At 35.4% G+C, this 23,817-nt stretch overlaps 1 protein-coding gene across 2 annotated transcripts in view; it reads right to left on the reverse strand.

Moving 5' to 3' along the window:
- The window catches only part of OTOGL (otogelin like), a 137,209-nt gene that overhangs the window by 58,811 nt on the left and 54,581 nt on the right, over window positions 1-23,817 (reverse strand). Inside the window, exons 23-28 of one of the 2 annotated variants that reach the window (XM_059404683.1) lie at window positions 23,486-23,648; window positions 18,584-18,691; window positions 17,680-17,818; window positions 8,332-8,466; window positions 3,475-3,624; window positions 1,096-1,215 (exon numbers count right to left, since the gene is read on the reverse strand). In XM_059404683.1, coding sequence (XP_059260666.1) covers window positions 1,096-1,215; window positions 3,475-3,624; window positions 8,332-8,466; window positions 17,680-17,818; window positions 18,584-18,691; window positions 23,486-23,648 — 815 coding nt within the window. The remainder of the gene's footprint in view (window positions 1-1,095; window positions 1,216-3,474; window positions 3,625-8,331; window positions 8,467-17,679; window positions 17,819-18,583; window positions 18,692-23,485; window positions 23,649-23,817) is intronic. The other variant, XM_059404684.1, reaches the window with a different exon arrangement.

A 23,817-nucleotide genomic window follows, 5' to 3' on the forward strand; every position in this document is an offset into this window, starting at 1 on the left:
ATTAAAATTGGTTATTCCTTAATTCATTTTAAATGGACAAATATAAGATAATTTCTTCAAAGACTTATAAGTGCAACAAGATATATGACAGCCATAATAAAAAGGATTTTGTATCTAAGAAGTAGATAGTTCATATATTAAATAAAATATTTGTACTTTTCAGCTTGGGCCACATTCAAATATGCTGCTGAATTTTACTGAATTAGGTGAGTGCTTTATCCTAGACCCCTTTTATGTTTTTAAAGAAATTTAGATATACTAGGTAAACTAGGTAAAGAGGAAGGCAAATTAACCAAATAGTAACAAATCAGAAAGCTGTAGTTATGGATACCACTTTCAGCTAGAAAGAAAAGTAGGCTAAAAAGAAAAAGGAGAAGAAAAGAGTAATGCTAATTTCTAATTCGATTCTGTTTTCTGAGTTAGTTCAGCATTTCTCAAAGTGTGGCTGGCCCACAGGACACTATTTCTTTGACAACTAATACATAAAAACAGGTTCTGTGTCAATAAGTTGGTAAACACTTCAGATTTATTCCTCCCTTGGAAGCTTATAATTACTCAAGAAATCCTTCAAAAAAGAAATATGTCTAACTTACTTTATTCAAATTGCTCCCAGAGGCAGCAGACCACAAATCCATTCCCTACCGATCCCCACCCCACACAACCATGCCTGGAGAACAAATGGTGAGAAATTCTGCCTTCATTTTCTCATTGCTTTGAGTTGGCAAAAGTTATATTATTAGAAATATAAGTACGTTGATAAAGCATTTGCTATGGAAGGAAAAACCTGAGATTAAAAGACATGAATTTGAATGTCATCTCTGCTTCTTTCTGGACATACAATATTAAGCACGTCATTAAACCTTCCTGAGCCTCAATTTCTTCATCTGTCATATAGAGATAACACCCTTTACATTACAAGATTGTACAAGCTTTACAGAGGTAAATGTGAAAGTAATTTGTCAGTTATGAATTACTATACAAATATGACATAAAGTAGTATTACCTAAATAAATTTTCCTGTAAGAAAAAGTGATTAAGTGAATAAATATATCAAAAAATATTTGTTGAGTTCTATAATACATATATTCTGCTTACCTGCCCTAATGCCCAACTATCTCCAAATACTTGGGCATTTCTTACTTCTAAGTTATTGGAAGTGGTCATATCATTTGAAGTACATTTGTCAAAGTTTCCACATAATCCTGATAGTTTGTTCTAAAGTGAAAAAAAATCATGAAATATGAAATATTCTATTTTCACATCAACATTTAAGGTCTCATTCACTAAAAATCTAAAATAGATCTAAAATAGACATTTTAGAATTTCCACAATTATATAAATATGTTAAGATAATTTCATACCTATTTAATTATATTTGTTATTTTAAATTCTTAATGATGTTTCGCCATCTCCCAAATTTTATCTAGTCACACTTACCATTGTCTTAGCACTGATACAAGTAATAATATAAGTAACTTGGAGAAGTATAATACAGACACTATAATATTTATGTGTATGTATACATATATATTCTGTATATATTCATATACATATATATTTTAATGATGAAAAACCCACCTCCGAATATGCTTAAGGTTCTGTAACACTATAAATGTTGAAACAATAAGAATAATAAATTTTTTTCTAGGTCATACTCTGAAAAGCCGAAACATTCAAAACAAAACTTCTAAAAGAAAAAGTTAACTTTTTAATATTCATGTATCATGCCACTATGAGACACAATAAATAAAAACCACATCTTATTTCACAATTATAAAGGTTGTTATAGGTTATGAAAGGTGCCATATGAAGGTTACTAAAAGTGCCATATGAAGTAATCATATTAACATTACCCATTGCATTTTCTCAAATAATGTGAAATGCTTTACTTTTAGGGAAGGAAGATAAACCAAAAGTACAAAGAAGAATACTCTTCTTAAAACAATGGAAATCCACCCTTAAAACAATGAAATTAAACAACTGAAGGTTTTCTTCATATAGTGAGAAATGGACCGTAGCCCTTAGCTGATAAAATAGGCTGCCCAGGTCTCCAGCAAAGCTGATAATAACCCTGGGATTGCAACTGTCATGACCACTGTGTATCATTGTGCCTCTTTCTCAGAAGCCACAATAACTCTGCAAGACAATGGCCACTTCCTCCATGATCACCCAACAATTTAAGGCAGCAGTAAAGGGGGAGATGTAGAAGAATACAGTATGACAAAAAGTAAAGAAGAGAGGATATGTAATAAAGGATGGCAGAAAAACATGGTTGAAGATGTATGGCAGTAACTAACTTGTTTCATTTGCATCAAAGAAATGCAGGAAGCCAGCAAACCCTAGTAATAGATTTATGGGCTTTATCTCACTTGAGGTTGAAAGAAAATGACTTTAATATACAATAATATCTTAAATTTACAACATATTAAAATCTTTAAAACTATGTAACTTTTCCACAGTCCAATAAGAATATGTTGTTACTATCCCAATTTTTCTCTAACTTGCCACACATTATATCCATGAGTCTGAACTTCAATTTCAGATAAACTGGATTTTTAAAATGTATTGTTTCAAAAATAATCTCATATATAAATTTAAGTTATATATAAATCATATATAAATTTAAATCTCATATATAAATTTAATAAGATTTATAATATTTAAAATAATAATCATACTTAATATTTATACATTTAACAGAAAATAATATTAAAACAATTTAAAATGGAAATTGCTAAAAATTCTAACCAGCCCAGAGCGAATCTTCGAACATGAATAAATAAAACAAATTAGTACATCCATACAATGGTATACTACTCAACAGTATAAAGGAAAACACTATTAATTCATCCAACAGTATGGATGAACCTTAAATGTATTTTGTGAAGTCAAAGAAGCCAGACCCAACAGGTAGCATAAAGGCAAAACTATAGAGTTGAAGAATAGATCAGTAAAGGATGACAATAATGGGGCAACATGGGAGAAATCGGGAGTAGAGAGGTCTGTTCTATATAGAAACTCTAGTGAGAGATTAAAAAAACCTCCATGCATTTGTTAAAATCCATAGAACTCTAGACCATAACTTTTTTTTTACAAATGTACTGTATGCAAACTTTAAAAAAATCCAGAATGTGGAGGAAAAGATGGAATGCAGAATGTAATAAACAAATAAATAAATCTAACAGTATGACAAACATCACATAACCACGCTGAAAGGGATGGGAAGAAAGAAGTTGACCTAAGTAACTTCGGAAAATGGTTACTCCAAGGTTAAAGTCAAAAAGAACTGTACGCAACACTGTACTCTAATTGGTAAGAGTTTTCTTCACTGGGCTATGAGTTAGTAATTCTGATAATATAACTTGTTTCTTAAAGAAAATGTCAATTGTTTTATTTCCATAAAACATCTAAAGGTAAATGTAACTTCATTTCTTACATTTCATTTCGATTGGCCTAACAAATAGGTTAACCTACCTTCCACCGGGGTCCAACTTTGATATGAATGGTTGTCTTTTTATCCCAAAGAATAGTGATATCATTTTCTGGAAAGTATATTGCTATGTAGTACCCTGCCTTCCAAAGCTGGTACGTAGGCTTATTTTCCAGAAAAAAACCTGATCGTTTCTTAAAAAAAAAAAAAAAGGAAGAAGGAAAGAAAGAGAAAAATGAATTATTTGTTCTTTAACCAAAGTGTAAACATTAATTAGTAACTACCAATGAGTATCTATGTACAAGTATTTTTGGCTGGCTCCATAGCAAAAGACAAAACAAATGCATAAAATATGCATAAAATAGGAAATACATAAATTGGTAATGAGACATAATCTGATAGATGGGCTCAATATGAATAAATAAGCAAAAGTATTTCTGCTATAGAAAAGAGCGTAAACAAAAGCATGAGCATAGAGTATATTAAGGGTAAGGGGTTATATCTGCTAACTCAAATTCTATGCTGATGATAATTCATATGATTAAGTACCAAAAATATATTATATACAGATAGATTAATAGATCTATAGGTAGATAAATAGATACATCTACATATATAGGTATATATGTATATATATATATCTACAGATAGATAGATGCATCTATATCTGTATCCATATTTATATCTATCTATATTGAGGGAGAGAGAGAGAGAGCGAAAGAGAAAGAGAAAGGGGAAATGGATTTCCATTAAAGGGACCTGGAGAGGCTTCTTGCAAGGAGTGGGATAATGAACGGATCTGTAAGAGACCATACACAAGAAAGTATACAGAGCTGGAAATGAGAATGGAGAAGAAATCATTCCAAACAAAAGTAATAGCTTGAATAGAGACTTAGGGGCAAGAAAATTCAAAATCTGTTCAGAGGTAAGGAGAGCACCAAAAGGCTCGAACATGGGTTTCATGAGAAGCATAGTAAGAGACCCTTTTGCAGCCAAGTTGTCCATACAGTCAAAGGCTGCTATTCTATGTGCAAAATGCATTCAGTAAGAGCTTCTGAATAGGAAAGTGATGGACCATGCTTATATTAAAGGAAGATAATTTGTAGGCTATTAACAACAACCTTAGAGAGAAACTGGAGATGGAAACTGTTGGGAAAATTAAGAGCACATTTAGCCTAAAGAACAAATATTCAGCATTCCTTATGAGCAGAGGCTATACCCTGTAAAAGATCCCATTAAATCTGACATTGTAATTAACTCATATAATAACTTTAAAAATATTAAAATCAAATTAAATCAAAGAAAGTAAAGCAAATTCAGGCAGATGCAAAATAAAAAATTGTGAAGTGGATATACTATCCTTTGATTATAGAATAACAAAGTCAGAGTTTGGAAATACTATTTTAGAAACATTCCTTAGGGCAAGGTAAATAAACTTCGTCACACCCATAAAGAGTTTTCTAGAACAAGCTCAAACTTACAAGGGCTCAATATGTTATATGGAACAGTGTATATTGTATAAGCATACACATGGATAATGGATTTCCTTAACCTCTTTTCCTTCTCCTCCCAGGTGCCAAGTTGGAGGTATGGGGCAAGGACCTGGGTGCCTAGGAGAGTCTTCACACAACCTGGGAGCATCCTTGTTCCTGAGTGAGCAAGGCCTTAAATAATAAAGAAAAAAGAACCATGCACACACCATGACAGGTCAAAAGAGACAGCAAAACAAAGGGAGAAAGAATAATTCCTGCTTGAACAAGAGGCATCACATTATCATTCTTTACTAGGCCCACCCAATGTGTAGCCTGGCCTGACCCCAAGTCACTCTCTGCCATAGAATCTATTTTTATTGTTTTGATTATACTTTTCAATACCTTTCTATTATATGATTTTTTCTTCGGTTTTATTATCTGCCTTCTCCCCACCTGAATGTTAGCTCATTGAAAGAGGTACTTTATCAAGTTTATAACAGTATCCTCGGCTTCTGGATCAAGGTGTGATGTATAGATGTGTAAAACCTTCCTGCAACAGCCCATTCACGGCTCTTACCTTACTGCTTGATCAGCAAGAATTAAAGCAAGTAAGCAGAATATTGGTGGCCTATAGCTCCTTTCAATCCATAAGATGCTTTTTTGTGTATTTTCCTATTAAAGTTCTCTTGGACTGGTTGACCTATCTTTAGAGCCTAAAAATAATTTTTGGATAAGGCAGGCAGCTTATCATTAGACTTCTTAAGGTTGTTGCTACATCCGTTTTCCTGATGTAAAAGATATCTTTTCTATTTGCCCGTAGAGGTAAAAATCCTTCATTTTTACTAAACAGGGGAGTTTAAGACAAGAAAAACAGTTCTCTTTGGTCAAAAGGAGATAGTGTGCTTCTTTCTTTTCAGATTAAGAAGTAGAGATGCTTTCCATTAGAAAAAGGAGGGTTTTGTGAATTGCCCCAAATCTAGACCTCTACTTCAGATGAGAATTGTAGCACTTTCAACAAGCTCCAATGATGTTAGAAAGATAAGTTATAAAGGTGGAGACTGAAAATATTTAAAGTGCCACTTAAATAAATTTATAAAACATTTATATCTTAACATGTTTGATGAAACAAAATTGTGTTTATTGAAAGAATAACATTTTTTTTCTTCCCCTCAATGAGCAATCCATCTGCCAAAAATAGTGGTACTTATTTTCACTTCTGATGTTCAAGAGAAAATATTAGCAGGGTACTTGTTAGGGCCAAAGTATTTTTATGACTTTATCTTACTTCATACTTCGCAACTGACATGAAGATTCATCTACGCCTGCATACAGGTGAACACTGGAAGTTGAAAGTTACACTGAACTGTAATTACCACTTCAAAAATGTGTCAAATTGTTTCTGCAAGAGCATTTACTATTTTCTCTTCAGTTTTTTTTTCTTAAAAAATACACACACACACATATATATATATATATATATATATATATATATATATATATGCGCCTGGGTGGCTCAGTGGGTTAAAGCCTCTGCCTTCGGCTCAGGTCATGATCCCAGGGTCCTGGGATCGAGACCCGCATCGGGCTCTCTGCTCAGAAGGGAGCCTGCTTCCTCCTCTTTCTCTGCCTGCCTCTCTGCCGACTTCTGATCTCTGTCAAGTAAATAAATAAAATATTAAAAAAAAAAAAAGATTCAGTTCCAATCGTTTAATCCAAAGCATATCTTCTGAGCCTTCCAAATATAAGGAGGGTGAAAGAGAGGAAGAAAGTCATTTCTTGAAATCCATTATCTCATTTAAACATCATATGAACCTATGAAGTAGATTCTTTTTTTTTTTTTTAAGATTTTATTTATTTATTTGACAGACAGAGATCACAAGTAGGCAGAGAGGCAGGCAGAGAGAGAGAGGAGGAAGCAGGCTCCCCACTGAGCAGAGAGCCCGACGCGGGGCTCGATCCCAGGACCATGGGATCATGACCCAAGCCGAAGGCAGCGGTTTAACCACTGAGCCACCCAGGCGCCCCTGAAGTAGATTCTATCATCATTCCAAATTTACAATTGAGAAATCTGCAGCTTAAATAGGTGAGGGAAACTTGCCCAAAGTGACACAACCAGCAAGTGACAGAGCAGGGGTTCTAGGTGAGCACTGACTGACTCGAAAGTCTACACCCTTAACAACTACCCTAAACATCCAACGTTGGCTTCTTCTTGGGGACTCCCATACTGTCCTACACACACTCTGGCCATAGCACATTCCATGGCGTATTCTTGTTTATTTGAATGTCTCCCTCCCCTGAGTATAATTCCTGAAAGATAAGCACAGTGTCTTTTCACTGTTTTAGTCACAATAATTAATAGAGATTTTGGGAGATAGTAGATGAATGAATGAATGGATGAATGAATTAAATGTTTTCATTCTTTCAAATTGGGCAGGCTCCAAGAATACAGGAATAAATAAGGGAGAGAGCAGTCCTACTTCTCACAAAACTCTTAGACAAATGGTCAGAAGACAGACAATCACACAAGAAATCTCACTAATATATGCTACGTGTCCTAACGGGGCGCTTGAAGATATGAAGAGGAGCTCCTGAAGGACTTACGATGAGACCTATCATAGAAGAATAAGTTAAAGAAAAGGCAGATCCAGGCAGGAGCAAATGACATTCACGAAGAAACAGAGGTGAGAGAAAGAATAGGCCATCAAAAGAACTAATGAAAACTCTGACTTCTGTAACATGGGCTCAAAGCAGAAAGTAAGGAGATGTGAGGCAGGAGAGGTGATGATGGTCAGACTGGTAAAGAATTATCAGAGAACTGGGAAGTCATCTGAGAGTTTTGAATCACTACACTGATGGAAGATTAGATCCCCATTTTAGGGGAAAAAAGCTGCCCTGGCTGCAGTATGGCAGGGTAAGAGGAGAGGAACTAACTCGGGAAGCCAAGCATCCAGTGTAGATGGAACTGGAGATGGAGATGCTAGGGCCAGCATGGTACCATGGGTTTGAAGAAAAGAGGAAAGAACTGGAATATGGAGAAGTGAAACATAAACAAAAGGGACCAGGGCGCCTGGGTGCCTCAGTCAATTAAGCATCTGCCTTTGGCTCAGGTCATGATGGCAGGGTCCTGGGATCCAGCCCAGCAACCTTCTCCCTGCTCAGCGGGGAGTCAGCTTCTCCTTCTCCCTCTGCCACTCTCCTCTCTCCACTCTTTCTCTCACTCTCACTCTCTCTTTCAAATAAATGTATAAGTCTTTAAAAAAGTAAGTCAAAGAGACAAGTCACGTATGATTTATTGACACCACATAAAACAACAAAGAAAACCTGAATCTAGTCATCACTTGCAGAGAAAAGTTCTCTGAATTGTTTCTATTTTGTTTTCAGTATTCTCGGGACAAGATAAAATGATCCTAAAAGAAATAATTTACTCACTTGTTTGTAAGGAGTATCATTCAGGTAAATTTCAGTGTCCCCAACCGAGATCAAAACACTTTTGGAACAAACAATATCGTTGTCAAAGCATTTCTTGTTCTGGGCAATGACAGATAGATCTGAATCATCTACACTCTGAAATGTCAAAAATAATGCATTAATAAATAAATAAATGTATAATTAACAAATAAATGTATATTATGTGTTATTATTAGTTATTTTTTATAAACCTTTTTTGTAACAAACCTTAAAGAAAACTAAGATCAGCAATAGTTTGTATTGAAATTAAAATACAGATTATCTCAAAAATATTAAATAAAAGAAATACAGCTTATCTCTAAAATTCAAACCATTTTTATCTAATAATGTAAAATAAATTCATAAAAATATACCAAAGCAATTCAATATTTAAACATTTATCTTCAATAACTTCTATTAAAATTTTGTTTTAACAATTTTTTTTATTTCATTATTATAGCTCCAATGTATTGACCAGTTTCTTTTCAACAAATACCCAAGGCATGTCACTTAGGGGAATTTTAAAAGACATATTTTCATTTTAGATAACATCTTTTGTTGTATTTTCGAAAGTTTTCTGGCTAAATAATTATCTGCCTACAGGCTCAAACTCAAATTGACACAAAATTTTGGCAGTGTTAGTGAATATAATAACACAGATCATTTGAGGGCTTCCTTTGAACATTGCATATGATATTTAATTTTTAAGTTAAATATTATCTCCACTTGACAGCACAGGAAGTAAAGTGAAGTAGGATTAACTGATTGTCCAAGGTCACTTGGTTAAATAAGAGCAGAGACAAAGTTCAAAATCCTAATCTTGTGTTGTTATTGTTGTTATGGTACTTGCAGAGAAATTAGGAAGTGTTTAGCAATGATTGAGGAGAAAAGTCAATCGTTAAGTTATAGGGAGTTCTTCATTTGGGAGAATGTTATTTAGCCCTGTACACTCTGCACTGGACCCCCTCCACCTGCACCCCCACCTTCCTGCAGCCACTCCCAACTGCACCTGCTAAGAGCACATTCTCTGAATCGGGGTTTCTTTTTTGGCTATCAGTTTCCTCAGGGGGGCTTCTATGGCTTTACAGACCCTGGAAATTCATCGCAAAATGTTTTTTGATGATCTGTATTTTTCAAAGAAGAAAGTCCATGGTTTTCATCAGATTTTTGAAGTGGTCCTTATCCCTCCAAAAGTTAAAAGACACACTGCTCTAAGAGGGCTTTCACTAACTTGTGGAAGGTGAGGATTTCAACAGAGAGAACTTTCTCTGAACTCTATGTTCAATTTTCAAAGGCCCACACATTTCCTGAATTCTTTTCATTTTTAGATATACAGGTCAGTGTTTATTTCAAAGTGAAAAGTCTTTAAATATCTGCAAATCATACATGTCTTATAAATTCTCTCCACTTAGTTTTTCATATCACCAGCAATATGAACACTGGCTCAATCTTTCTTTTGGTTTGGCCAAATTCTTTCTGTCTTATAAGTAATTATTATAGCCTAGTGCCAAGAGGATAGGTTTTCAATGAATGGTGTTGACAAAGTAATTAATGTGTCCCTCTGTGACCCATTTTTCCTTCCTTCCTGCATAAGAACTGAAAGCTTTTACTTCTTCTTAAACAATCATTTTGCAAAGCATTGCCCCAATTTTGAAAAGGGAATAATAAAGATCATTAAGATGATTATGGCATTGTACTACTCAAAAAAATCATGCCACATTTTGTGCCTTTATGAATGATTTTCAAAGAAAAAAATATATAATTCAGGGTTTTGTTTTGTTCTTCCTCTTGAGAAATGTTGTTTAGATTAAGGGATGTGAAAAGCCAGCTGAAAGGCTATTACCATTACATTTCTATTGTTACTAATTAAAGTTCCTCGGTGTTAGATTAGTCTTTATATTAAACTCAGAAATGCCACAAAATATTCTATATTGTATAGTCTGCCTTGTAATATCATGTTATTGCTGACAGTAACTTGAAAAAATATCAATTCCTAAGAGTCACATTTCTATAATTTTCATTTCTATTGTATTTCAAGTTAATATGAGGTTTGGAGATAATGCTACAGAGTTGCTAAGCAACATAAGTAATGATTATAAAGCTAGAGGGAAAAGGTCAACATCAGTGTACCACATGGATTCCTCAAACCCTTTATTCTGAGGTACTGCAAACATTTATGGAAAATATTCTCCCAAGTGATTCTAAAACAAAATGTCAGCACCTCTCAAGGTAGAATATTATTTTACTCGAATGTCAGTCAATCTAAGCACCTGTCATAGCCCCTACCCTTTTAAGGGTAAGTATCCCACACAAAGTCCTTGTTAATACAGTAGCCTCAGGAAGCCATGTTTTAGGTCCCAAAGCAGTACATTCACCAATGGGCCAAAAGAGTTCTGCTGGGTTTTTTTGTTTTTGTTTTTGTTTTTATATGAAAGAGATTTATTGGGGAGATGTGTTGAACTTTAAAGGGGCAAAGTAGGCAGAATCTGACACCTGTGATGGGGAAAGAGGAAAAAGGAGGACTGGGTAGGAAGAGTCTTTAACAGCAGCACTGTACCAACAAAACTCTGGGGAGGCTAATGGGACGTCCTTGACCCAATGTCACCCATCAGGGGAGTGGGCCAGCATACTCATTTACTGCAGCCCCCCCATACTCATTCATTGGCTAAGAACAGCTGGGGGAAGTGTGGCTTCAGCAGAAACCCAGTGGGGGATTCTGTGAGGTAACACCTGAGGTTCTCAGTCAACTCTGCTTCCCCTAAGAGGAGATCTGAATGATGCATTTCCATTGCTGCTACATCAGTTTTTGGTAGTCTTCAGGTTTTTTTTTTTTCTTTAGTCTTTGGTGGATATAAAGACCATAAATGCTTTCACGCCACCAAATTTTATCTCTATATTTGATAGTTGTCATGAAACCTGTCATGAAGTTAATAATATGTGGCTTTAAAATCAATACAGCATCTTTTACATTTCCAATTGCATATTGGGTAGGTTCTGTGCCTCTGGGTCCACCTTTTTCTTTAGTAACAGGATTAACATAATCTGGAAATTTTGTCAATAGTACTTTCTCTAAATTAGAATCTTCTGGTGCATCAAAATGACCTTCTGGTTACTGTGGCTTCTTATGAGATTGCTTGAGAACTCATTCTCCTCACACAATGACACAGAAGAGGTGATCTTGCTGGGATGCAGCTAAGCCACTGAGCTAGACTGATACAGTCATGGTGCCAACTCGAGCCAATGGAATTTAATGAAAGCAGGAAAGACAACTCTTGCCTATTAGATTATCTCTCATGCTTGAACTGGAAAATGATGGGTTTTTTAAAAGTTTTTTGTAGTAAGATTTGAAGGTAAATAGAAAGAGGATAAAAGGTAGAAGGCTGCTGAACAGAAGAGAGCAAGCTTAAAATATAAGGAAGCAGAAACAATGATTGAACTGATGCAAAGATAAAAAATACAGAAAAGAGAGTTATATAAGCAAGCCTGAGAAAGAAGAGAGTAGAGCAGTCACACAGAAATTGTCCCTGTGGCATGAATGACAACAAAACACCCATGAACTCCTGCTGCTTAGGAGGCAAAACCATCCTTCAGCTGTCACCTTTGTGAGGTGTATAGTCTTGTTCAAAAATTTCCTTGGGATGGTATTTCCCTTGGGGTTTTGCACGAGGACTACCACAGGACACACTACTGTTGGTTCCCTGAAACAGCAGGTGCTTAACCAGGATGCCATGAGAAGAAAACCATCCTGAGGTGTTTCATTACCAAGGAACTCTGCCTGAAAATACACTGAAAAAAAGGTGGATTATAATGGGCTGAAATACTCCAGTACCAATTCCTACCCCTTCCATGAAACTTTGCTGCTTATTCTTTCTCTAGTCAAAATTAGTTACATTCCCACAAGAAAGTTTTCATTTATCCCAGCCTGCTAGCTTCTTGTTTATTAATGACTCCCCTAAACATAAAACAATTGAGGGTAAGCTAATGTCTTTAATAACTGTACCCTTAACAGCTCCTAGCACAGAGTGTTCATTTAAATACAAACGAAAGAAAGAAAGAAAGAAAAGGAAGGAAGGAAGGAAGAAGGAAAGAAAGAAAAAAAGGAAGGAAGGAAGGGAAAGAGAAAGAAAGAAAGGTACAAAAATAATTACTGGAAAACCTATGCTATCATTGTGCTACTGAATGTTTTAGAAGGTTTAACATAAAGGGTGTATTATCTAAGTAGGTAAACTATTACAATGCAAAGTAAATATTGAACCTTAATATCTAAGATTAATAATGGAGATCAAACTTATGGATAAAATATCACAATCATCTTCCCTGAAATTTTTAATAATGATACAATATTTAAGAGTTAGTTTACATGGATAAAGTAGAAAATTAATTAAATGCTAATTTTTTGAAAAGATACTGACAGAGGTGCCTGGGTGGTTCAGTCAGTTAAGCATTCAACTTTTGATTTTGGCTCAGGTCATGATCTCAGGGTCCTGAAATCGAGCCCCATTCAGGGCTCTGCACTGGGTATGGGGTCTGCTTAAGATTCTCTCTCCTCCTCCTTCTGCCCCTCCCACCTACTCCACTCGTGCTCTCTCTCTCTCTCAAAAAAAAAAAAAAAAAAAAAGGCACAGAATTAATTCCATAAACTCCAAGATTTTCATCTTCTTACTGAAATAGATTAAAAAATACCCCAGGGTTGTCTATAATGTTTTGTTCATATAATTTTAAAAATTAAATAAAAGTAATGTATTTTTCACTTCCATTTTAGCTTTGGCAACATTAATGTATCAGAAATGATAGGGAATTTTCTTTATATTTTTATCATACAGTTTAATTTCATTATAAATGTTTTTGATTTTCCTGATATAAAAATGTTTAGGAAACTATAAAAAAAACTGATGTGCGTTAAAAATATCCACTGTATTATAGACAAGGTATATTATACTAACTATTAATAAAGGTCTAAGTTGTTGTCTTTTTGTCTCTGATTCCTTTGTCCTCAGCATGGTTGTCACACAAAGAATATTAATAAAAACTGCGCCTGGAAGACAAACCACACTAAGAACCTCATTTCAGGGAATAAAAATGATTAGCTTAGAGACGGCAAATACGTGTAAATGATTACTACTTGGAGAAAATTTTAAATTGGCTGCCCATCTCCTGAGTTTGTAACTATAAGATCATTTTAGAGTAGTTTTTCTTCTGTGAGACTGAACTGGAAATAAAGATTGGAGACAATCAGAATTTGCTGAACAGGAAGTCAGTCAAAAACATCAAAAGAGGGGTGCCCGGGTGGCTCAGTTGTTTAAGCAGCTGCCTTCGGCTTGGGTCATGATTCCAGAGTCCTGGGATCGAGCCCCGCATCAGGCTCCCTACTCAGCAGAGAGCCTGCTTCTCTCTCTCTCCCTCTCCCTGCCACTCTACTTACTTGTGCTCTCTCTCTAGCTCTCTGTCAAATAAACAAATAAAATATTAAAAAAAAATCAAAAGATTTTTGTAATAGGGAATAAAATTTCCAGTCAATGTTAGGATGGCCACAGGAAGAGAAAGTGAAAGATAGCATATTTATCATTTTTAAAAGAAATACTTTTATATAAACTCTCTAATGTTTTTAGGATCTCAGTTTGTTCCTTACTTAGAGATTTGCAGAGGAAACAAACATGGAAACATGGAACCTGTAAGCCCTATGTTCTAAGAAACTCTTGAAGAAAGGAGCCATCAGAAGATATTGAGGAGTGATCAGAGACAAGGGACCAGCAGAGGCAGCAGAATGACAAAGCACAAGCTACATTAAAGGAAAAAAAGAAGATAAACTTTTAAAAGTTTAATGAGGTTTTGCATTCAGGTCATCATTGACTTTTGTAGTTGAAATTTTATGAGTTTTGTGATTAGGTGATTAATAACTAACCCCCCTCCACCACACCCCAGCCTCATGTTCAGAGGCAAGGCCCATCTTTATTTTTGGTGATCATCATACTTGCACTCCTCAGTAAAGGGCCTGACACAAGAAGGCAAACCAGAAACATTAATGGGACAAATGATGGAGAGTGATGAAATTAGAAGCATTTTCAGAGGCTTAAGGAGAGCACTAAATGTTTAAGATCTCACCTGAAGAAAAGGTTGAAAACCTAATCTGGAACAAATTATAAGAAGAACTCGAGCAGTGATTGGGGCTTGTCATAGATTAGATAGAAGCAGAGTTACAGATAGTAATACAGAGTACTAATACAGTAGTAATACAGAAGTAGCCTCTGAATCTGGGTAGTTAGAATACTGTATTTCCTATTTTTGCCGAAGATACCCAGTGTTCTCTCTTTTTGAGTTTACAGCCTAGGTCAAGATGTCATTTGGTTCCTCATCTCTTTTTACTGTTAAACAAGTCTTACTTCTGGTTATACATTATACCTTTGTCTTAAATGTGCTTCAAACCACTTAAAAAACAATGTGCTGTATATTCCATATGCTAATACAGGAAAGGGTAAACAGCCTCCAAAATGAATAAAATATCAGAGAACCTGGATTTTTAAAGTTTGACAAGCTTCAACAAAGATATTGTAAGTACTTACTTTGTACCTAAAACTAGATTACAATGAGAATGCCACAATCCAGAGATTGGGGGCGGGGGGGACTTCCATATCTCTTTGAATGTGATGGTCAAGTTACTTATAAAGTAAAGCTGAATAAGTATTAATTTTTAGAAGTCTAATTGGCAAATGAAGAGACATGTTTATGGATGAGGTTGCTGGATCCACCAGAAGGTCCTAAGTTTCACCAGATAAAAATGTATTACACATAACAAAAATAAAACCTAGAATTATTTGTAATCAAGGAAGGAGGAAAGAGAACTGTTTGACAAGGAAGAGAGAATTAAATCTGTACTTCACAGAAATTATTCTTGTCCCTGAAAAAGTAGTAATTAAATGAAAGGGCAAGCAGCAATTCTATCCTTCTCAAAGGAAATGCTTATTCTTCCCCCAAAAGAGAAAGCTAGGTGTGTAGAGCAAACAAAGAAATCAAAACCAAACCAAACCAAATAAAAAAATTACGGAAGAAAAATTGAAACAGGGAAAAAAACAAAGCAAAACCTTAAGCACTGAGAATTTTACTATCCAGCATGAAAAGATTTCAGACCCATGAAAATTAGGCTGCATTGTTAACCACTAATTCATCTCGGATATGAAATAATTATCTGCTCCATGATCAAGTAACTTATTTCTTGACTTACCAAGTATATGTTGATCAAATTATCCTAATTATTTTGGGGCCTGGTACTGGTTTTACTGATTTTCATAAAAATGTCCATTACAATATAGTAAATAATTCTCTAGTATAATTCTAATTAATTATTAATAGTAGTTTTTCTTCTCTTTAATTACTAAATTGAAATCCATGAAACTTACATTCTGAAGTCTGTCTTTTGTAAACGCTTTCTTTTTTAAAGAACATTGTTAAAGTACCAAAAGGAAAAATACTTCTATTTTGGTAAAAAAAAAAAAAAAAAAAAAGCAATTCCAGAACTTAAAAATATAGACTTTAATCTTACCACATGAATCCTAATGACAGATCTTAATCTAGATATTAAATTCAGGATCTAAATTTCATTGCTTACTAAGAGATTGGAAGACTATTTCCTGTGACATATCTTCTCATACACAGACAAGCATATCTTATTAAAATTTGAAATTGAACATGAGATATTGATTTTTAACAGAAGAATATAGTAGCAAATTAAAGTTATGATAGGAGTCAGGTTTTAAAAGTCTAAAAGTCAAACTTTAATGGCTCTTGTCTGCTAAATGGAATGATACTCTTACAGTGAAGCACCAGAAATAAATAAATAAATACATATATACATACATATACAGTTTTTTTTTTTAAGGCTGCTATTATCATTCAGCAACAAACACAAGCACATACTTTCACTTAACCAAAAATCAGAGTTGAGACAAATATTCTACTTGAAATGTTTTCTGCACAATCATTGTTTTAAAATAGACTGGTAAACACTATGATTTCTCTACTGTGAAGACAAATGAGGGGTTGAGGAAAAGCCAGGCAGAGCATAGAGCTCAAATAAGTAGTTAGTAAGACTTCGCCAAATGCTCAGCATTTTGCAAAATGACTTGGGGAGGGAAAAAAATGTAAGGCATGATTCCAATCTTCTCAACTTCAGAATTTTCTTGGACAAATCTGGATTTATTCTTTATGAAACTTGAAATTGTTCCTAGTGGAAGCTGAGGATAGTATCAAATGGGAAATTTAATGGTTTAAAACATAAGCAGGAGTTGTTTAAGTTTAGAACACAATGGATTTCACCTTTTTTTTTTTTAATTTAATAGAACTGATACAAAATAGGAATGTGTCTACTTTGTTGATACATGCTTTAAAGAACAGGATCTCACACACACACACACACACACACACACACACACACACACACACCTCTATTAACATAAAAGCCTTACCCAGAAATAAGACATGCATTCAAGATAATCACAGGTTACCTTACTGGAAGAAAAGATGTTATTTTGTTTATTCTTGTACAACTTCTTTCTAAAGTTAACATTTTTATATTTAGAAATTTAATTCTGGGGTCAGTGATGTCTAAATAAAATGCAGGTATAAAGAAAACCCAAATGCATTAAGCATATGAGAAATTTTAAGGATTTTATCGGGTACACTAAGCCCAGGGTTGACTATAGTATATCATCAAGATAATATATCTAGAATTAAGAATAATGTCTCTTTCTTGCTATAATCATGAACAATACATATTATTCAGTGCATGGTTTAATGTCTTATATTTATATTCACCAAACTAAGCCCATAAAAATAAAAATGGTTGGCATTTATTGAACACTTACTATACATCAAGCACTGTCTAAAAGCTTTACATAATTTTATCTTATTTAATCCTAAAGACTACCCCAGGATACAGGTACAATTATTATCCCCATTTTGCAAATTAGAAAACAGAAGCAGAGAAAGTTTAAGAAGTAGCCCATCTCATTGAGCCCTGCTTTGGGCTCTCTTCTCAGCAGGGAGTCTGCTTCCCCCCACAACCCGCCTTCTCTGCCTGCCTCTTTGCCTACTTGTGATCCCTCTCTGTCAAAGAAATAAATAAAATCTCTAAAAAAAAAAAAAAAAGAATTAGCCCACCTCCTATTAAATAATAAAACTTATGAGTCAAAGTGAAATGTGAAATGTTTAAAATTGCTATCACTTTTGTAGGTTTTATTAATGGCATGTGGATTTGATGTATCATATATTGGCATACTTGTTTTTTACATTAAGCTTTTACACAAGGGCAAATAAAAGTACCTAATTGTGACATACCTTTATCAGAAATACCTGGCAATCACTGATATAGTCATATTCCAGTCCGTCAAAAGAATGATAATGCCGGTCCCCATATATTGTACACACAGCCGGGCATGGATAGTAGGTGCAATTGAACATCCCTCGTCGACAAACACTAGCCAAAAATAACACCAGTTATCTCTCTAAGACGTTTGGCTCTAATTAGAGTTTTGCAAGTGGTAAAAACATTGTAAGCTTTGTATTCAAGAACATTCACTGAGCCAAGAGCCCTTAGTTATATGCCAATTGGTTCAATAACATCTATTACATTGACAAATTAGGCCTATGTTTATCACTTTGCTTAAATATATTATCAGAGAGCACAATCAAGCCTAAAAATTGTTACTTCGTTCACCTGAAAGCAGAAGACAGAATAAATTATTGAAATAGCCCTGATGGGAGCAAAAAAAACCATAATGCCATCTCCTATATTTGGATCAGTTTAAATATACTACATGTGACATTGTTCATGAGCTTGGATTTTTTTTCCCACATTTTAAAGAAATTACATTTCAATTTTATTTTATGGGATTGTTTTGGCTTATTTCCAAACATAAGACCTTATATTAAATGTGATCTTCTCTTTGGTGCATTTATTAATTTCTTATAAATTTGAGATATTCTTATCCTTATTAAATTTTCAAGTTTTCACATTTCACGGTTTGTTTTTTTTTTCCCCCTGGGCTAAAGAAATATGCCTCAAAATAATGGTATGATTCCCCTGTAGGAATAGCTTTCTACCAACTCCTGAATGCCTTTAAAATCTTATTTACTCAGGCTTGATTTAGTGTTTGCTCAAGTCAGTCACATTAACTATAAGATGATCGAAACTAATACAATTGCTTAGGAAAAATGTTTTGAAATAAATGGATCTCATTACCAGGTATAACATGGTGTAGCAATCACTTCTCCTGAGAGGTACTCCCAATCTTTCCAGATACACGGACAGCTTTCAGGAACATAACATTTTCCTTTGTGCTCTGCCATTCTTCCGATGAAGAAGTAAATGCTATTTAGTTTCAGTTTTTTAAGAATCAGAAATCTTGTTATATTCACCACCATCTATATTTGTTACGACTGCCACAGGCATGTTCTCTCTGACTTATGGAGGGGGTGGATCTAATCTTTTGCTCTCTCTTTTTCACACAGTACCTTGCAGATCATAAGAGTAAATGAAATGCCAGCAAGTGATCAGTTGCAATATTTTAAACTGTTTGTTATTGCTTAGCACAATAAAAGATAAACACAAGCTTAAATTTCCGGGGACAGTGAGCTATTGTGAAAACAACATTTAAAGAATATGTGAGGGCCCTTTTTTTGGTATTTGCTACTTAAGAGAAAAAAATCCATAGGGCCTAAAAATTTTTCAATAAAAGAGTAAATTATGAAATGGATAACCTTTTCTGTTGCAGGACAGAGAGAATAATCAAACACTCCTTATGGGGGAGCCTGGGTGGCTCAGTGGGTTAAGCCTCTGCCTTCAGCTCAGGTCATGATCCCAGGGTCCTGGGATTGAGCCCCATCGGGTTCTCTGCTTAGCAGGGAGCCTGCTTCTTCCCTTCTCTCTCTCTGCCTGCCTCTCTGCCTACTTGTGATCTCTGTCAAATAAATAAAATCTTAAAAAAAAAAAAAAGCTCCTTATGTAAGTGCTTAAATTTAAAATCCTGAGAGTTAAGATGTGTTTTGAATAAAAAGTCACTATATCAAGTGTTTCACATTTTTTAATAGTATATTTAAATGTTAGTATCCTTTAATGTGTTATTTTCTTCTTGAAAGGTTATCCCATAAAAAAGTATCTTAAAATATCTATGAATAGAACAATTAAATATTATAATCTCAAGGGATAATTACTGTTAGTGTATTTTCAAAATACTTTGAATGAAGATTTATGATATATATTCCAATACCCTTAATATAAATATATAGAAAAATATTTCAATATGCTTAAACTCTTTTCTCAAGAATTTATTTCATCAACAATAAAATACTACTAATAAAGAAAATTGAAATCATAATAATATAACTACTATACTAATTTAAAATAAAATAATAAACACAAATAACTATTAAAAATAGAAAATATATGGGGCGCCTGGGTGGCTCAGTGGGTTAAGCCTCTGCCTTCAGCTCAGGTCCTGATCCCAGGGTCCTGGGATCGAGCCCCACATCGGGCTCTCCGCTCAGCGGGGAGCCTGCTTCCTCCTCTCTCTTTGCCTGCCACTCTGCCTACTTGTGCTCTCTGTCTGTCAAATAAATAAATAAATAAAAATCTTAAAAAAAATAGAAAATATGAAGTGTTTTCTGAATATGCTTTAAAATGTTATAATTCATTGCTATCAAAATTTACATAGAGGGGCATCTGGGTGGTTCAGTGGGTTAAAGCCTCTGCCTTCGGCTCAGGTCATGATCCCAGGATCCTGGGATCAAGCCCCACCTCGGGCTCTCTGCTCAGCAGGGAACCTGCTTCCCCTCCTCTCTCTCTGCCTGCCTCTCTGCCTACTTGTAATCTCTGTCTGTCAAATAAATAATAAAATAAAATCTTTAAAAAAAAATTTACATAGAAGTCAAGAATTCCGGATTCTTGCCTCTTCTCTCGAGTAAAAATGATCCCATTATTTTCCTTCTCTGCTTTCCCTCTCACAGCTCCTCTAGCACAGCACTGTAATTCCTTATTTAATATATACATTGTCCATTAGACTTCACACTCCATTCAGGAAGGCATGAATATCTTGATGGTTGTGTCCTGAAGTCTAACATACAGCAGACACTCAATTATTGAATAAAGGTGACCCAATGAACCTATGTAAATGCTGCATTAACTCATTTAGATTTCTTCCTTTCAGACAACAGAGTCCGAGAGTCTCGGCTCCCCCATCCCACACTTCTCTCCACGTTCCCTGGCATCATCGTCATTTCTCCTCTGCCTGGAAAACCCTGCTGCTCCCCAGCTCAGCCCAAACAACTCCTCACCATTTAAGACTCAAATTAATGCAATCTTTTATGTCCCACATTCCCCATAGAAATTTGTAAAAAAACCTTTACTAGAGGATCCATCTCAATGAACTGCAAGTACTTGATTAACTCTCTCATAGAGAAATTAAAAAAAAACACAAACAGCAAAAACTAATATTTTTGAGTGCCTCCTTGGCCCAGCCACTATTCCAACCACTTTAAATACAGCACTAACTCACCTAATCCTAGTGACAGTCCCACAGGCAGATTCTGTTTTTTATAAATGTATTTTATAGTGCCCCCCCACTTGTAGCTTAACACAGTGTCCCAAACATTAACACCACATGACTGATACACTGCACGTACTCGACCCCCATGAAATAGACATTTGTAGATACACTTTAAAAAGAGGAAGCTGAGGGCGCCTGGGTGGCTCAGTGAGTTAAAGCCTCTGCCTTCAGCTCGTGTCATGATCCCAGGGTCCTCGGATCGAGCCCCGCATTGGGCTCTTTGCTCAGCAGGGAGCCTGCTTCTTCTTCCCTCTCTGCCTACCTCTCTGACTACTTGTGATATCTGCCTCTCAAATAAATAAAAATCTTTAAAAAAATAAATAACAAATAAAAAGAGGAAGCTAAGATTCCAAGTGGTTAAGTCACTTGCCCTGAGGTACTTCAGCTAATAAGGAGAGCCAATATCTGAACCATTTTTATATGACACTTTTCACTATATTACTTTCCATTTCTTTAATCCATAGTGATTTCTTTTCTTTTAAGGTTTATTTATTTGAAGGGGGGGCAAAGGAAGAGGGAGAGAAACTCAAGCAAACTCCCCACTGAGCTTGGAGCTTGACCAGAGACTCAATCCTGCAACCCTGAGATCACCAGGCATGAATCACCACCTGAGCTGAAACCAAGAGTTTGACACTAAACAAAAGGAGCCACCCAGACGCTCCAACAATGATTTCTAAACCAAGGAATGAGGATCTTTCCTTTCATACTCAATGAACTGCTGTCACTCTGAGGAGACCCATAAAACAGGGGATATGAGGCTTATTGTCCTAAAATAAGCCAGCCAAGGTCATATGGAAGACAATCCAAATCATATTACCATGAACAGCTTTGTAACAGGAAAGTTATATATAATAAAATTATTTCCAAATCAGTCAAAGGCCTCTTAGTTAATTCCAACCATATTTACTTCAATACAATAAGAGAAGGTGGGAGAAAATTTCTTGAGTTTTGTAATGAAATTAGACCAGTAAATCAATCAATCATTGTTGAACTAAAAAGTCAAAGGTGACAGTAACTAGATATTCTTTAAAAAAAAAAGAGCGTCAACTGCAAGCCTGTGAAACAAAATTAGGATGCAGCTTTATCTAATCAGCCATGCACCCTTGAGTCGTAATCATATCACTTTAATCAAGTGATGTTGTAGGTTTCAATTATTTTACCATCATAAAGGTGATATTTCCCTTGTCCTTTTTACTAAAATGTCTTCCTCACTCATCTGCTCTAGGACCTGGTTTCTACCTGCCTTTATTCTCCCACGCACAGACACCTGTTCTTTCAACCTCTTCCCTTTCTGAAGAGATTGGTACAGTACCAAGTCATTTGGCTCTTCCCTCTACTCCAGATGGGGATGGACAAATGCCAACTCTCCTGAGAAACAAACTACAAAACCTCTCTCTTCTTTGCTCATGGTTCAGATGACCCGAGCCCAGGAATCCCTCTATGTGGATAGGCTCACCAAGGAAGAACGGGTGACCTGTTTGCCTCAGATGGCCTCTCCTTGTGCTCTACCTCCACTCACTACCAGGGGAGGGAGGGCCAGTGAGGCCAGATGTTATGTGCCTGCAGGGAAACGAATAACCACCAGATTCTGTACTTAACTTCCCCATGTACGAGGCATTCCTGCTATTAAAGGAAACTTACAAAAATAGGAGTAGATTGTTCTGCCATAAGATAGTGATTCATATTTATTGAGTACACACACACACACACACACACACACACACACACCCCGTATATCACAGGCTTAAAAGAAACTTGCAGAAAAATAACTCCGCTAACATCAGCAGAGCTGGGGTTTGAACTCCAGTGTGTTTGAACCCAGAGATCCCGCTGTTACCCACTGCCCTGTGTAGCCTCAACACACCATTTTTTGTAACATCCATTAAGCAAAGCAGTTGGCAAGATGCCTGCGTGGCTTAGTTGGGTAAGCATCTGACTCTTGATTTCAACTCAGGTCATAATCTCAGGGTTGTGGGTTCGAGCCTCCCATCAGACTTCATGCTCAGCATAGCGTCTGCTTGAGATTCTCTCCCTCTGCCCCTCCCCCTACTCATGCTAAATAAATAAGCAAAATCTTAAAAAGGTAAAAATAAAAAAATAAAGCAGTTGGCATCATAGTTATGACTTAATTTCAACAACAGTAATAGCACAACAGAATATACAAAAGATATGCACTTAAAGTATTTTAAATAGATAATGGCTCACTAGCATGTTCTGAAAATTGCAGTCAAAACAGAAGATAAACGCCAAGTCCATCCTGAAATGAGTTCTCTCTTCAATTCATTGTACTACTTTAATAATATTGTACATATAACATGTGTGACATAATCATGTGTTATATGTCATATGTCATATTTAAAATACATGTGATATGTTACATGAATATAGCAAAATAATTGCAATAGTCTTCTAGTTGCCAACTCAAAGTTAACCACAGTTAACCAAAGTCCAGAACAATTTTAGCTAAATATTTCTATCAAATATTTTGTCAAATCCTGAATATTTTCAAAAAAAAAAGAGAGAGAGAGAAAGACACTTACCCTGGAGCACAAACACAGCCACTTATACAGGGGGACGATGGGGCACAAGTGAAGTTCATGGCCAGGTTTGCACATGTAGTCTCACAATTTACACCACCAGCTGGCAATTCAGGGTCAGGAAATCTGCAGTCAAAATACACTTTTCCTTCGGGACAGGCAGGAACTTCATGGGAAAGACACAGAAAAAATGCCCTTAACTCTGTATTTGTTCCATAGACAAATAATCACACTGATAGGCATTTGTCGTCAAAGCAGAATTCATCCTAGAATATCCTACCAGTAATTACTAGCTCTGAGTCTGTAACATTCCGCTGAGGAACTTAGAAACCTTC

The sequence above is a fragment of the Mustela nigripes genome, chromosome 6 (genome assembly GCF_022355385.1).
Source record: "Mustela nigripes isolate SB6536 chromosome 6, MUSNIG.SB6536, whole genome shotgun sequence".
NCBI lineage: Eukaryota > Metazoa > Chordata > Mammalia > Carnivora > Mustelidae > Mustela > Mustela nigripes.